This window comes from Rosa chinensis, chromosome 7, assembly GCF_002994745.2.
Source record: "Rosa chinensis cultivar Old Blush chromosome 7, RchiOBHm-V2, whole genome shotgun sequence".
NCBI classification, from domain to species: domain Eukaryota; kingdom Viridiplantae; phylum Streptophyta; class Magnoliopsida; order Rosales; family Rosaceae; genus Rosa; species Rosa chinensis.
In genome coordinates, this window is record NC_037094.1 from 39,703,619 (window position 1) to 39,720,491 (window position 16,873).

The 16,873-nt window shown below is 37.1% G+C and overlaps 1 protein-coding gene across 3 annotated transcripts; it reads left to right on the plus strand.

Annotated features, from left to right (window-relative positions):
- The first annotated feature begins 5,921 nt into the window (after window positions 1-5,921).
- On the plus strand, window positions 5,922-11,792 carry LOC112179491 (shaggy-related protein kinase kappa). Of its 3 annotated transcripts, none has more exons than XM_024317913.2 (13): window positions 5,922-6,268; window positions 6,402-6,644; window positions 6,827-6,919; window positions 7,039-7,098; window positions 7,191-7,463; window positions 7,664-7,738; window positions 8,556-8,612; window positions 8,755-8,895; window positions 8,976-9,026; window positions 10,201-10,296; window positions 10,451-10,534; window positions 10,613-10,715; window positions 11,373-11,792. In XM_024317913.2, the coding sequence occupies exons 2-13, from the start codon at window positions 6,510-6,512 to the stop codon at window positions 11,459-11,461; spliced, it is 1,257 nt and encodes a 418-aa protein (XP_024173681.1). In that variant the 5' UTR covers window positions 5,922-6,268; window positions 6,402-6,509; the 3' UTR covers window positions 11,462-11,792. The 3 variants fall into 3 exon arrangements, with proteins under 3 accessions (XP_024173681.1, XP_024173682.1, XP_024173683.1); XM_024317914.2 differs by having other exon boundaries at window positions 6,406-6,644; XM_024317915.2 differs by having other exon boundaries at window positions 6,410-6,644.
- Window positions 11,793-16,873: the final 5,081 nt, after the last annotated feature.

Here is a 16,873-nt window from a genome sequence, read left to right on the forward strand (position 1 = left end):
GATTAGGTTGTAATTGAGACGTTGCATATCATATTTAATTATATATTTTTTATTTATAGGATGAAATTATTAATATGCGAATTGAGACAATTCAACCTGATGGAACTTAGATAATGACGGATGATGAAATTTGTGCAAAAGTTTTCGGAGTCAAATCAAGCTACATCAAAGGTTGAGGTTTTGGCTCTAGACCTCCACCATCAAGGGTCTCTCATTTGTCAATAAATGAAATGTCTGAAAAGAACAAATAGTTGCAAGAACAACTTCAAAAGACCTAACACGTTATAGGGACTCAACAACAAAAGATTGATGCACAAACTAAGGTGATCCAAAGAACGGAGGAGTAAGCCAAAAAGTTTGAGGAATTCATGGCTATAACTTTTCCAGGCAACATCCATCAAGTTAGTATCTTTGTTAGAGAACTTAAACATGAAAAAATGGTTTTTAGATCATCTTTATTTTGTTATTGGTTTTAAACTATTTTTCTTATTCTTTATGGTAGAAAACACTTTGATTTTATTATTATTATATTTATTATTGGTTTCACTATTTCAATTACTTTTCAATATTTTGATGTAATATGGTAGAGAACAATCGGTGACAAAATCATATGAATTCTCAACATTTCCTCGTAATAAGCAATCAATTTTAATAAAAAAGAATTTCCTCGCTATAGGCTATAGAATGTACAATGACGAAAGTAAATTTCATCACTATACATTAAACAACTTATGACTACAAAAGTAAATTTCCTCGTTATAGATTATAATATGTACGATGATGAAAGTGAATGTCATCGTTATAGGCTATACAAATTACGACGACAAAAGTAAAATTCTCTGTTATAGACTATAATATGTACAACGATGAAAGTATATTTCATCGTGATAGGTTATATAATTTATAACGACAAAAAGTAAATTTTCTCACTATAGAATATAGTGTCTACTAAGATAAAAGTAAATTTTCTCACTATAGACTTACAACCTACGATGACAATAGTAAATTTCTTAGCTATAGCGAATACAACCTACAACGACAAAAGTAAATTTTCTCGCTATAAATTATATAACCTATATTGACAAATGTAAAGTTCCTCGTCATTACTTTTGGCGAGGAATACACTATATAACCTACATCAATAAATGTAAATTTCTTCGTCATTAAGTACCTTTGACGAGAAATAGTTTTCTCACGAACAAGATACATATAAGGTTGAAAATAAATTTTCTCGTTGAAAATTTTGCTTATAGTGAGGAAAGACTTCCTTGCCAAAAGATACCTACAACGACGAAATTTTTTTTTTTTTTGTGAATTTTTTATCATTTATAATTTGTAAATTATTTACATATCATGAAGCCCACTAGAAAATCAATGTAGATGGCAGCTTTATACCATATCAAATCAAGGGAGGCCTAGGAGGAGTACTAAGGGATACACAAGGCAACTTCAAGGCTGCCTTCACCTGTCCTGTTCAATATGTGCAGTATGCAAAACAAGTGGAGCTGCTCGCTATAAATGAGGGACTGAAATTGCTATTCAATTATCCCGACCAATCTGCAGTGATTGAAATAGACTGTCTCGAGGCTACAATGGACATCCAAAATCCTAGATATGATCTCCTCCCTTATGCAGCAATAATTGATGATATTCGAGCTCTGTTAAATACCAGACCAGATATAAAAATCTGCTTTGCTCCTAGACCTTGCAATCAGGTTACGCATAGGCTAGCTAGTTTGGCTTTTGATGATGATTGTAATGTTGTTTTGATTGATAATCCACCAGTTTGTATCCTTGAAGTATTACCCTAGGACCATACTGTTGGTTAAGTTCAATTCAATAATGATCATTCACTTATTGAGAAAAAATTATGGGCTAAATACTATTTGGTCCTTGAATTTTTACCCAAAAAACACTTAAGTCCTTGGTCTTCTAATTTCACACGTTTAGTCCTTCTACTCTCCAATTTTGGACCAATAGGTCCATTCCGTTACTCTCCGTCCAAAAACCCCGTTAACTTGCTGACGTGGTAATCTTCCAATGTAAAAGTCTATTATACCTCACTTTTTTTCTTTCTTTTATCTATTCTTTTTTCTCTTTATTTTTGTTTATGTTTTTTTAATTTATTCTTTTTTTCCCTCTTTCTTTCTTTCTTTTTATCTCTTCTCCTCCACCCCCTGTGACCTCCCCTACACTGCCCTCCCCACAACCACTGGCATCAGCACTTCAACCCCTGTCCGCCTGCGAGTTCGCTCCACTTCGGATTCCAATTCCATTGTCATCTTCAACAAAATCTCACCCAGATCAGCCCAAAATTTGCCACAATTTGAACAACTCGGCAACTCAAAATTCTCCTCTTCAAACACATAATCATCTTCTGGTTCTGATTTGTTTTGACTTTTTTGCCTTCTGACCTCGGTTTTTCTCAAGTCGTGCTCCCCACTCATGTGTGGTATGTATATACAATCCAAATCCAAATCCAAATCCAAATCCAAATCCAATTCCGAATGGGATTGGGGGCTTTTAATTTCGGATAGAGTTTTGGGCGGTGGAGCAGTGGCGTTGGTAATGGCAGTGGGGACTGGGGCATGGAGTTGTTTAGCCTGGGATTAGGATTTGATGGTTTTGGGTTTTTTGAAGAAGGTTTTGAGCAAGGTTTGGATGGAGCTCATGGATTGTTGATGGGTTTTGATTTTCTTTTCTTTTTGTCTAATTGATCTGGATTTGGGAGAAGAATTTCTAAAGAGGTGAACTTGGTTGGTTTTACAGAAGCTTGGACAAGAGAAGGATGTGATAAACAAAATCTACAAAACCCACGAGTCAATTCAGTGAGTACACTAAAACTTGAGCTCTAGTTTCTTGGATTTGGGTTGCTTTGTATTAGTTGCAGTTATGTGAGTTTTGTGTACTGATAATTTTGGGTGCTTATTTGCGGAGGCACATCAGATCTCTAGACAAGCAAATGGCGTCAATTTAGATGGAATTAACAGCAGCTCAGAGTTCTCAAGTGAAGGGGGGCTATGATGACCATCAGTATTGCAGAAGGACAATTCAGCCCAGAAGAAAGCATTCATTGTTATTGGAATTAACACTGCTTTGAGTAGTAGGAAGCGGCGAGATTTGGTTAGAGAGACTTGGATGCCTCAAGGTATTATAGCTTTGTTACTCTTCTTAATCTATGTATGCATAAGGTCCTAGCGGTTTATGTGAGCTTGATTGCTGTAATTGTCTGAATTGTTCGGCTAAGGGAAAAGCTAATACAGTTGGAGCGTGATAAGGGGATTGTTATCCGTTTCATGATTGGCCACAGGTACTTTGGCTTCACCTAGGTGGCATGGTGGGGATGGTGGAGATGGTGAACACCACTTGGGTGGATAGCAGGGGTTGAAGTGCTGATGCCGATGGCTGTGGAGGAGGGCGGTGTAGGGGAGGCCGCACAGGAGGTCGCATGGGGTGGAGGAGAAGAGAAAAAGAAAGAAAGAAAGAAAGAGGAAAAAACAAAAGAATAAATTAAAAAAACAAAAACAAAAAATAAAGAGAGAGAAAAATAGATGGAAAAAAAAAAGTGACGGTAAAATAGACTTTTTGACACTGAAGGATTGTCACGTCAGCAAGTTAACGAGATTTTTGGACGGAGAATAATGGAATGGACCTATTGATCCAAAATTGGAGAGTACAAGGACTAAATGTGTGAAATTAAAGGCCAAAGAGTGAAGTGTTTTTTGGGTAAAAGTTTAAGGACTAAACAGTATTTAGCCCAAAATTATTTACATATCATTAGTGATCGAGGAAATAATAGTTTAGCTATGAAATTTATGTTATTGGAAAATATATTTAACGACTATTTTCTAACCTTAAAAAAATTTCAGTGAGAAAAAAGTATGAGTTTAGGCGAGGAAAATAATGGCAAGAAAAAAATATATTCATAGCGAAAATAGTATTTTTGGGGAGGAAATAGTATTTTTCTCGCTGAAACTTTTCTTCACCACCCTATTGCGAGGAACTAGCAATCAAAATATTTTCCTTGTGAAAACACTAGGGCAAGGATATTTCAGTTTTCAACAACAAATTTGTTCCTCGCAAATTAGCTTTTCTGTTGTAGACCTGGCCTAGAGACAAGTCCCGAAACCAAAACAGGCCCAAAACCAAGTCTAGACTCATCTAAGTAGCCTAAAAGTTTCAATTAACCTTAGGGTGCCCAGAAGAATGGAAACCAAGCCCTAGGCCCAATAAGGTTCCAATTGCTATAGACACCCAGCCACAACAGCCCACCATCATCTTTGGCCCTCCGGCAGCCTGACCTCCGAGGGTCTCCTGAACCACTGCGACAACTCTTAACTGCCACTTGCAACCCGCCCCACCGAGCTCAAAGACCCAAACCTAGGCCGCTGCACCCATAGTTGCCACCATCTTCCATCAAATTTATCCAGCCAACACCGAGAATCAGGATCCGAGATCCGATCCCAATCCATTTTAACCGAGCCCATAGCTTGCCGCCACCTCGAAGATCTCTGCTGAATGCACTCTGTCTTGGCCCAAAAACGACCGGAATTCCTCTCTCATGGCCACGCTCCAGAAACTACAGCCCAATCTTTGTCCTCAATCGTTGCTCGAACAAGTCCGGTCGAAGCCCACTAGTGATGCTGAAGGATTTCTCCACCGCCGCCACCCTCATCAGGTTGATCAAAGAGATTAGAAAGTCCAATCCCTCCAACCAGAATTGCCAGAGCGACGCCAAGAATATCTAGCGGAGCTCTCCTCCTCTTGAGAGTTTTTCATGTTTTTTCTTTTTCTATACCATGTAGTTATATTGCGTCTATGATTATGATTATTTTTTTTCAGTTAAACTTAATATTGTAGTGATTCCAAACATTAAAAAAAAAAAAGTATTGTAAAGAACACATCATGAACAAAGTATTTTAAAGTATTTTTGGTTATTTTACGACGACAAAAAAAAAAAATTTGACCATATGGTGAACTTCTTTTAATCAGAAAGAAAAAAAAAAGAGTGGTTCTATTCAGACCTCTTAATTTATTTTTTATACCTCATTCTTTATTTTTGTCCATCAAATTTCCTAATTTATCCTTATTTGTATTTTATATATTTGAATTCCATTTTATCAACCTCCTATAATTCCATCGATTTATATCTTCAGCTCGAGTTGGTTACTGGGTACTAAGGTTCACTGCAAAGCTTCCGCGATTTGGTCGGCGACGCATGCCTAGAAACAAATATGAGCAGAAATTGGTTTGAGTTAATTTTTTGGTTGCAGAACAAAACTTGCATGTTGATAATGAGAATAGAAATTATATTTCTTTAATAAAGGATTGTAGAATACTGATTTTCGCTGGCTCTGTTGCTAATTAGATTTATTAACCCATTAGATTGCCTTTGTTATAGTTGCTGAATGAAAGATTAAATATAAGTTAATTCATAGGGACCTAGGTTGATTAAACACCAAGGTTCGTGCGTCTGCAGTGCAATGATTAGTCTGGCTACGCTGGGATACATTGCATGAGGGTGTGTGTGTGGTTACTATTGTCGTCCAAACCTAAAAAAAGAGTTAATTCATAATTCCTTAAGTTTGATAGAGAGAGACGACGGAGAAAACATATTAGATCTGTAAATAAATAATGTAAACATATCTCATTGGAACTTCTCTGTTGGGATTAGACACGGCTGTAATATTCACTTGTAATTTTTTTTTTTTTGGATATATGAGGCCAAAATCTTGTATTTTCTATAAGAGGGGTAAAATAGTGATTAAATTTTTACAAAAATTAGAGCAAGTCCAAATAGCAAATTGGGAGGTCTAACTAGATTTACCCAAAAAATAATAATAAAAGAGAGTGTAGTCACTGTAGTGGAGGTTGAAGTAAAAAAAAAAATGTTGTTGTTAAAAGAAAGAAGCGAAAGCTACCACTGATGAGAGTAGGAGGAGATAAAACGAAAAAGAATAAAAAGCTCATACTAGTTTAATTTCAACTACAATCTCATCACCTACAGTGCTCGAGGATCTCCGATCAAACTTTTCTTTTCTTCCATTTTTGTTGCTGCTGCTGAAATCTCAAAAATATTGAAGTAGCATAGTTTAAAATGCGCGAGCTCTGCTTGGAGGCCTCTGTCAAATACTTGCAGGTCAGTTGGCTACAAGATCCGTCAACAACATCAAGTCTTTAGGGTGGGTTGAGTCAATTGAATTGATTTTGGAGGATCGCCGTTGATTTGATGTGTTTTCCATTCCAAGTATATGCTTACAATTGAAAGGTGTGTTGTGGATCTGAAATCAATTTATTTTGCTTAGATTACTGTGCATTTTTTATTTTCAATTATTTGTGCTTGATTTTGTTCAGAAATTTCTTCTTGATTTGTATGCTTTAATTTGTTTGTTGTTTATTAGGAAGATAGGTTGTTGGCTGGGATGGGACGTAGAAGCAGAGAGTACTGCAAGAGTAGCAATTATTAGCTTCTGCTGCTGAGCTAGTAGTATTAGTCATCAGACATTGCCATGGCATCTGCTGGCAGTTCCAGGTCTGCGAATGGCTTCAAGAGTTCGTCGTCTAGTTCGGTTGACTGGCTCGGTAGGGAGATGCTTGAGATGCGATTGAAGGACAAGTCGGATCATCATCACGATGAGGATAGAGTAAGTAGTGTCGTGCACATGTATCTGTCAATTGTTGCTAAGGTTGAGTGACGAATTGAACCATTTAAAATTGTTTTCGAGCTATTAATATTGATCATGAATGGAGCTGACTGGTTTTGACTAGGATTTTGCAAAATCTTGCTGCACTTGGTTCACATCTTTTGCTGTTTCTTCTGTTGTAGGATAGTGAACCTGATATAATTGATGGTGCGGGTGCGGAAACAGGACATGTAATACGCACAACTGTTGGCGGTCGAGGTGGTCAATCTAGACAGGTCGGAAGAAAGTCTATTCTTATGGAAATTTAATTGAGTAATGTCATTGTAACTTGGAAATGGTGGTTTCTTGTGTCTTTCGTGATGTGCATTCTTTTTTCTCTTGTGTGGATTGACAGACAGTGAGTTATATTTCAGAACATGTGGTTGGAACTGGCTCTTTTGGGGTTGTTTTCCAGGTTGGTAAACAATAGTTTGCTCTATTGAATCTATTCTCATTCGATCTTCCAATAAATTACAGTGTTGAAAAGACTTGAACTTCTGTGCACAGGCGAAATGTAGAGAAACTGGAGAGATTGTTGCTATCAAGAAGGTTCTCCAAGACAAGCGTTACAAGAACCGGGAGTTACAGATTATGCAAATGTTGGATCATCCAAACATTGTTTCCCTAAAACATTGCTTCTTTTCAACTACAGACAAAGAAGAGGTTTACTTGAATCTCGTACTTGAATTTGTTCCTGAAACTGTTTACCGTATCGCAAGGAACTATAGCAGGATCAACCAGCGGATGCCTTTAATATATGTTAAACTTTATACCTACCAGGTATGAAGTTATTGGATTCTATAGTTTTCTCTTTTGCCGTGTGTTGTTTATCAAAAATTTCTATTGCATGAATCTTGCCTCCATAGATGAGCATATTACCTACGGCCACCAAGTATATTTGGTTCTATGCTCATAATTTCTAATGTTTCTTTGCTTTCATTATTTATACTTGTTTATAGCCCAACTTCATTTTGGTACAGATCTGTCGGGCACTTGCTTATATACATAATGGCATTGGCATCTGTCACCGTGACATCAAGCCTCAAAATTTACTTGTAAGATTATTTTTCCATATGGATGGTTGCTTTTGTATGACTCTGGATATCCTGTCTGATATCGATTCACTAGGTTCCTTAGCACAGCCATTGGATCAAATGACATATATAAGACTTCTACTGGTTTTACAAAAATTAATCAACTACATGTAATATTTTTTTTATTAAATTTAATCCCAAAAACACTCAGGAAATTTTCTATTTAAATCAAGAAATGCAAATGGTAATACTTCAGTTAGTGCAATGTAGTTCTGAGAATTTAAAATGATATTTTGGATCATTGGACCTGTATGCATTCTATATCGCATGTATCTCTGTGTGTTTGTGTGAAACATTTCTGTTACCTGATGCTTCTAAATATCAATTTCAAGTGTCCATTTCGCAGAAATTCAATGAATTGTGATGACATACGTTCAGATTTAGCTTCATATGATATCCTTCTATTTCTTTACCTAAAAGCTCTAGTTTAGTTTGTTACTTTGGTGGCTTTAGCTTTTACAGTTTCTTTTTTCCTCTTTGAGGAATTGATATCTGAATTCTCTTGGAGCCAAATAATTTTTACATCTTATGCCAAATGCTTGATTTGTCTTAGTGAAAGCTGTGAATAAGAATTTAAAATATTTGACTGAGTTTCTTATCAGTAGAGTGTCTGAGCAAACCGGGTATATACTAGCTTGCTACATACCATAACAGATAAGTTCAAAAAAAAAAATCACATACACTGACGAAGTTGCATCTGATGACCATCCTTTTTATATATTTGTTCTTTCATTGATCTTTTATTGGTCATGCTCAAATGCTACCTGTGCATATTCAGGTAAATCCACACACACATCAGCTGAAACTTTGTGATTTTGGGAGTGCAAAAGTCTTGGTAAGTCTGTTTATGATGAAGGTGTCTTATTTCTTAAATCGGCTATTCCCTTTTCCGTGAAAAGGAAAAAAAAAAAAAAAAAAGGAGAAAAAGCTTTATTAAAAAACTGGGTGAGAACTTAATTATGTTTTATCTTTATTAGGTAAAAGGAGAACCCAATGTGTCTTATATCTGCTCAAGATACTATCGTGCTCCAGAACTGATATTTGGTGCCACTGAGTACACAAGTGCTATTGATATATGGTCTACAGGTTGTGTGATGGCTGAATTGCTTCTTGGACAGGTAATTATATTACTTCTAACTTTTTTTGTCAAGTCTTTTTCCTTCATAATATTTAGATTTTAAGCCAACTTCTCTTGCAGCCCCTGTTTCCTGGTGAAAGTGGAGTTGACCAACTAGTTGAGATCATTAAGGTGAGGTTATATATCTATATATATGTCTAATGCGGGTCTCTCTTTTTCTACTTTGCACAGTTTATATTTTAGCCATGCTTGTAAGTGAAAATGATTTATGATACTTTGCAAAGTTCTGAAGCAACGAGATCAAACCTTGAGCATCTGAGCTGTCTCTGACTTTGGGTTTTTGGTCGCTAGGGGTTAAAAATTACTATAGATATGTTTCGGTTTTCAGTATTGTTAATGTTTCCTTTAGATAGGGTGGGAAATGATTCCTTTTATCGTGAAAATGAGTAACTACACTCTTTGGGATTTATTTTTGTTTGCATTTCCCATCATTATTTACACATGCTTATTACCTCATTTTTATTACTATAATGCTCTTATTACGAATTGTAGATACCAATCTTGTCTCAAATTATGATTGCTTTCCCGATGTTACCATTCACTCTAGTCGTAAATGAATAACTTTCCTGAGTCTTTCATTCTGTGAACCAAACAAGGCCCAACTTTTACTGTTTCCTTTTTAGGGGGTATATCGTTATAAAAAGTTCCCAATCGTAGACTGCAAAAGGTTCCCATCAGATGAGTACCTAGACTGCAAAAATGATCAATTCTGTACCCAACATTATAAATTTTCTGCAGTGCCTAGGACCATATTCTCTTAAAGACCATAAAAACTAGAAATTTCCGATTTTGTTGGTTTTTTTAGCCTTTCTACCCCTTTTCTACTAGTAAAAGAAAATTAATAAGCTAAATTCATTGGAAACTAAATAATTCAAATTCAAAAAAGAAAATCAACTCCATCAGTTATTTTCCTAACTTTTATTACATTATTTACATTATTACATTATTTACAGATGTTTTGGGGACATTGACTGAAGCATTATGGATACTCACATTTTATAACGTGTTTTTTATTTTTTATTTGGCGGGACACGTCGGCTACCAAATCAATCACTTTTGTTGTCTGCCATACCAATCTGATGGAAGCTTATAGTAGTAGAAACATAGAATTTATGTATGGGCTGTTGTATTTAACAGTAATATTTCCTACAAGAATTATCCCCTTTCTGTTAAACTGTTGTTGCTGTATTGTGTTTCTCAAGATTATGACAGGAAGGAATTCTTGTAACAAAAGAAAATGATGTATTCTTCAATACAAATCATGTATGTTTTGACTTTCTTGCAGGTTTTGGGAACTCCAACGAGGGAGGAGATAAAGTGCATGAATCCAAACTATACTGAATTTAAGTTCCCACAGATAAAGCCTCATCCATGGCACAAGGTGTGTCTTTGGGCTACTAATGGTCTCATGTCTCTTTTCATTGCTGAATTTCGCACATGATTAAATTATGTGAAATATAGAGTAAACCTTAACTTCTGTCAAAAGAATTCCATTCATAATGGTGATTCACCATGGCATTCTTGTCATGTTACAGGTATTTCAAAAACGCTTGCCTCCAGAAGCAGTAGATCTTGTTTGTAGGTTTTTTCAGTATTCGCCCAATTTGCGATGCACTGCTGTAAGACCCTCTCTGTTTTAGTTTCCATTGGTAGATATTAGCATTCAGACTAGTTACTTTTGTGTATTGGTTTTGCAGTTGGAAGCTTGCATTCACACTTTCTTTGATGAATTGAGAGACCCAAATACCCGCCTTCCTAATGGCCGCCCTCTTCCTCCTCTGTTTAATTTCAAAACCCAAGGTGAGTTTGAACTAGCTTCTATTGTGGTAAACATGTCTTCTCGGTGATTATGATGAATAGAAACTGCTGATGCTCATAGCATAATGGTTTTGTCATACTGTTTTAATTGTTAGACATAAAATGGTGTATTTGGGAGAACCAGTGAATGAGCCTTGCCAAGTTGTAGACTTGATACTACTGACACAGAAATGATACTCTTCTGCTTTCTGATCTTCCTATCAGGGCTTCTCTCTCTAATTAACTAACTTAATTACTATATCTATGTGAAGTAACAGTTTATGTTTGTTAAGATCTAGGTATAGTTTGGAAAATCGATTTTCTTTTAACACCTTGGTGCCTAGTGTGTGTAATTAGACAGCTTTAAGCATTGAGTCACACTAGGCTTCCCTCAGATAATTTGGAGTTCAAATGTATTTGGGATTGGCTGTGTGCAACACCCTGTTTCTATCACTTTTTTACTGGTGACTTACTATGTCCTTAAACTAACACATCCTTTCCACCTAGTGAAGGATAATACACTAGTTAAAAGATGACAGCTGGAACTAAAACAACATTTTTTCTCTTTAGCTAACACTCTAGTTATCTTATCCATTAATTATATATATTTAGCTTATCTCTTTTCTAATGCTCCTCTTATACGATGAATCTTTTTCATAGAGCTTCAAGGAATTGCACCTGATATTGTCAATCGACTTATTCCAGAGCATGCCCGTAAGCAGAACTTATTTATGGCTTTGCATACCTAGCGGCTTCTATGAGTGTATTTTCTCAGCTTTACCATCCCACAGTTCCCAGTGCAATATGGTCTTGTATCATTCATATGTAAAATGGTTCTTTTATATTTGGTTATCTCGGTTGATTGTGAGTAATAGTGTTCCGAAAGGAGTTCCTAGAATAATTTAGTAAACCTGAGGCTTTTAGTTTGCATGCGGATGGAGGTGAGTTTTGTATGCTTATTTAAGGACCAACATCTATTCGTTACATGTGTTTATTGCGGCACGTACTGCAAAATACTCAAGTAAGATAAGAACTTTGGCATTATTATATATACAGATCCTTTCTTCCTTGCCATGTTAATAAGCGATCCCTTGTACCAACTTTTAGATCATTATCTACATCTTGACCGTCTAGTTTTTAGGTCCCTATGGCTAGATTATTTATGTAAATTTTTAACTAAATTGATAATTATTAAGGCATTCATAACTTGATTTACAAGAAAAATAAGTTCGATACTTTAATGGTCATTATGGAGTCTTGAGAACTGAATGGTATGGTCTAGAGAAAACACTAATAGCAGAAAAACCCTCTCTCTAAAAAAAGCTAGGGTATCTTCGTTGAACCTCTCGTCAGGCTACTTTCTTGTCTGGCTGCAGCCTGATGTCGCTTTTGTTGAGCGACCAATTTAACCCTAAAATGTCATTAGTAGTATAAAGTAAATAGGGATCGTTCTATTCCGGGGATTGAGGGTACACCTGTCATTGTCAAACAATTAAACAATTAAAATTAAAACAAAGTCTAATATTTACAAAAATATAACAAAATATATACATATTTACGAAAAGGGGGGATTTTTGGTTTTTGGTTTTCGAAAATTAACTAAGTTAAGAAAATAATTAAAATGCAAAAACATAAAAAATACAAATGGGATGTGAGAACAAAGATCAAAGTCGAAACTCATGATTAAAATTGATTCAAGTTCATCATTGTTCATCATAGTCATGCAAGAGGAGTTGATCATGTGAAATGTTCATAAGCAAACAATTTCCCATATTTTACTTTCAATGCTAATTAACCTAAGCGAAAGCACCTAGATTAATCCTATCAAACATGCAATCAAACCCTAGAAAGCTAGTCAATCATGTCATGTTTAACGCATTAAGCACCTAGAAAGGCTATCAACTCAAATGTGCAACTTAGTATGAAAAAGTCCACCTAATTGCAATCTTCTTTGATTAAATTCGGTTTTTGTACAAAACCTTTACTACTTATCGATTCAAGAACACAAAACCAAAAAGTTGATCCATGTTCTCAAATTCGTAGCAACATTCACATAAAAACCCTAAATGTTTCGAACCATTCAAGATTATCATACAAAAGATTTCTATCATGCAAATTTAATCAAACACTCACACAAAAGCAACCATAAATCGCAATATATGAATCTGAAAATTAACAATTAATCATAAAATTCCAGAAATAAATACTTGTTCAAACAATTGTGTCAACTAAGGTATAACCAACGAAAATTACAAAGCAAAGGTTACAAGGAGAATCGGATTACACCGTGATGAAGATGAGATGAATGAAGTGATGAATGGTCTCTTGAATTTCGAAAGCAATCTTCAAGGATGGTGATGGATGATGTGCACGGCTTGTCCTCTTCTTCCTTGGCCTTGCTTGAACTTCGTGGTTGCCCTAGAGGATGGAGAAGAGCACGGCTAGCTAGAGAGAGTTTTTCTGATTTTTTCAAAGTGTAAACGTAAAAGTGGGAACCCTTGACGTTGAGAATGTGTGAGTATATATAGGGGACGGCCCCTAGGTCTCCATGCCGTCCAAAACCCTAGAAAAGCTCACGGCTATTGCTTGCTTCTTCCACATAATTTCCTCCAATGAATTCTTGCCACATAAGCCCTATGAGGTGGAGCAACCAATCACAAAATTCCAGAATTAATTCCCTAAATAATTCTTGCCGAAATATATAGATAATTTCTGATTTTCTACACCAATTTCGGCAACAATATGTTTAGAGATTAAAGGGGGATGAATCTAGACTCCTTTTAGAGCTTTTTGTGTTCAACACATATTCTCTTTCCTTTAAAAGCTCCCTAAGAAATCTCCACGAAATCTCTTTTATTTTCTGATTTTTCTTCACGGCAAAACCCTAATTTCTCTCTTCATTATCTCTTGGCCGAATTCTCTAGGGTTTGCACGGCAATCCCTCCTTTTTCTCTTGGCTTGGACGGCTAGGAGTCTTCTAGGGTTTATCTCTTGATTTATTTCCATAAAAATAGCCCTAGAAAATCTCCCTAGAAAATCTCCTTTTAATTTCTGATTTTCCACGTCATTTTCCTTGTTTCTCTCTTCATTTTGGACGGCAAACATCTTTAGGGTTTCTTCATTGCGTCACAAACCCTAATTGCATGGGCTTCATGGGCCTTTGATCCAATTTGCCGAAAATCCAATGAGTCTTGAGAGTTCTTGGGCCTTGTTGCTTCAACTTCAAGCCTTGTCACCTTCCAACGTCATAACACTTCATTTTTCCATTTCTTTTTCATGATAACGTTGGAAACTTCATAGGTAAGCTTTCCTCCTTTTCGCAGGGTTTCCTGGTTGGACCAGGAAAACTTCTTTTCTTCATTTCTCCTCATTTCTGTGGCTCATTGTTCTTCATCTTTGCTCCCCTTGACTTTCGCAAGCTCCTCTTTCCATTTGTGAGTTCATTTCCACTTTTTAGCTCGGAGGTCCTGAAAATAGAAACTAATAAGAAAAATAGAAACTTTCCTAAAAGGAAAAATGACAACTTTCCTAAACTGAAAATGGGAAACTTTCTAAAAATGAAAAATAGAAACTTCCGAAAATGGAAACTTACTAAAAATGATAAATAGAAACTACAAAAATAGAAACTTTCTACAAACAGGAACTTTCCCAATCAAAGAATGGAAACTTTCCTAAACAGGGTTTTATTAAGGAAATAACGCAGAAAATGCAGGGAAAAACAAGTAAAACGTCGCATTAAAATGCTCCTATCACAGCCTTGGCGTAGGCGTTGGCCTCGTCGGCGCATGATGAGTGTAGTCGGACGGGATTTTGGTTTTTTTCGCTTGTTTGATGCTCAGAGGCAGGGTAGGGGGATTTTGCTTTTCTTCTCTCTCAGGTGAATGGAGCGGCGACATCTAAGCCGGGTCAGAGTGGGGAGGGCGATCTGGGATCAGTGGGTGGATGGGATGGCTGAGGTCGGAGCTGTGAAGCATGATTCAAACATCGCCATTGATCTTGGGTGGATAGATGTGTGGATTCATGATGGTGGCTTTGGCTTAGCGACAGAGGCAACTCGAGTTGGTGGTGGGTTGGAGGAGACGAATGATAGTACAAGCTTGATTGTCAGATTGGTTGCTCGATCTGGAATCAGGCAATACTGGTTTGGGGATGTGATGGTGGGTGGTTTCATTTACTGGTGGTCCGAGGGCGGCAGGGGTTCAACGCCGGTGCGTGTTTGACATCGGATGTGGTGTGGTGGGTGTGGGGGGCGATATGGCGGTGTAACGTCCCGAACCTGAATCCACCGGTTTACTAGTCATTTGGAAGGTAAACGACAACTACTTTCACTTTTACTTTCGTTTCCGTACTTTTAGTGGCCCTAAAAGTTGACTTTTCGTTCGGATCAAAATTTGAGGAAACTTCCTTCATGAAAATTGTAGAGGACGTTAAACCGAGCGCGTGCATATGTGGTGTGTAAACATTGGAGTTCGTATGTGAAAGTTATAAGCGTAAGATTAAAGTTACTGTTCATGGTAAGAAAATATATATATAAGGAAAATTACTGTGGTAGGTTTCCAAAACCGGAAACCCACCTTTCTCTCTCCTCTCCCCCGATTTTCCCCTCTTTCTTCTTCGGGAAATCCTTCTTCCCTTTGATTGGCCGCCGTCCGGCCATCACCCGGCAGAAAGCCGGCCACCACAGGGTCGCCTCCTCTCCCTGGTCACGCTGGTGCCCTTAGTTTTCGACGATTTGGCCGGAAAAGCTCGGATCGAAGCAAGGTTTGCTCCGGTTGCAGTTTTGGGGTTTCGCCGATTTCCAGCCACCTCCGGCCACCAGGTTAGCATCGAAGGTTCGGTTTTTGATGGTGATCATTTCCCCTAAGGTAGTTCAATCCAATTTGCAGTGTAGATATCGAATTGACAATTTTCCATTTTTAGGGTTCTTGAAGTTTCGAGCTTTTCTTCACCAGCTTGATTCGACCACTTCGAGGTAAAATTGGATGATGTTGTAGTTGGGAAGTTGGTTGGGCTTGTTGTGTAGATGCTAGTGCCGGAGTTTGGTGGCCATAGGAGGTGGTGGCCGCCGGCGCGTGGGGCCCACGCGCTGCCACTGTTGGTGGCGCGTGGAGGCTTATATGGCAGTGTTTTAATTTCAGTTTTTAGCCCATTAAATTGTATATTGTTGTAGAGCTTGTATGTGAAGTTTGGTGAATTTTGGAGGAGTTTGGAATTGTTTGTGAATTTCCAAAGTTTGGAGTTTTGTGATGGAATTGTGGGAAATCCGACTGTCGGATTTTCCTCGTTTTCGTTGTGGAATATGTAAATTGAGGAAGTAGTGTTGTGGAAGAGATTTGGGTGGAATTTGAGAAGTAATGGAGATAGGGATTTTCGAGTTTCGTATTTATTTTATCGGATTGCCGTTTACGGAAACATAATTGTGTACAGGACGACGTATCGAGCTATTGCTCGATGAAGGAACTCGTTTGCGTGGTCGCCCAATAGTACTGTGAGTGGACTTTTGTTTTTTTAAATAAGTGATGCATGCATTTATTTACTAAAGTATGTTCTATTTAATTAACCTATCACTTTCCAAGTATATGAATTGATTTTGGAATTTAATTATGATTTATTTCGGTATGACTTTCGGAATTGGTTTTGGAATATATGATTTACGAGATTTTTCGACGACTTATTTTACTGAGATGATTTTTGGATTACATATTATATTTAGTAGTCAAGTTTGAGATATTCTGGAATATTATTGGAAATGAGATTTTTCCGAAGGAATTTGGGCTCGTACTAATTTCCGGGTTTGGTGCTGAATTTGAGAGTATTTGGCGTGTGGGGTCACGTTATTGGAATATATTTATTTGTTTTCTCGTGAGATATTGGGAAAGCCTTTCGGGTTTTATGGATTTTGAATGATTTCCTCACCATACTCGGGTCATTCGATTAGGTCTCCTCCTCACTTACTTTGCGTTTGTGAGTGGCAGTTGAGGTAGCTTATTCTCCTCCTCACTTACTTTGTGTTTGTGAGTGGCAGTCGAGGTGATTTATTCTCCTCCTCACGTGGGTGGCAGTCGAGGTTATTAGTTCTCCTCCTCACACAATCTATGTGTGAGTGGTAGTCGAGGGTAGGTTGAGCCTAAGGGGCTCCTTTACCCGTATGGTGACGTCCC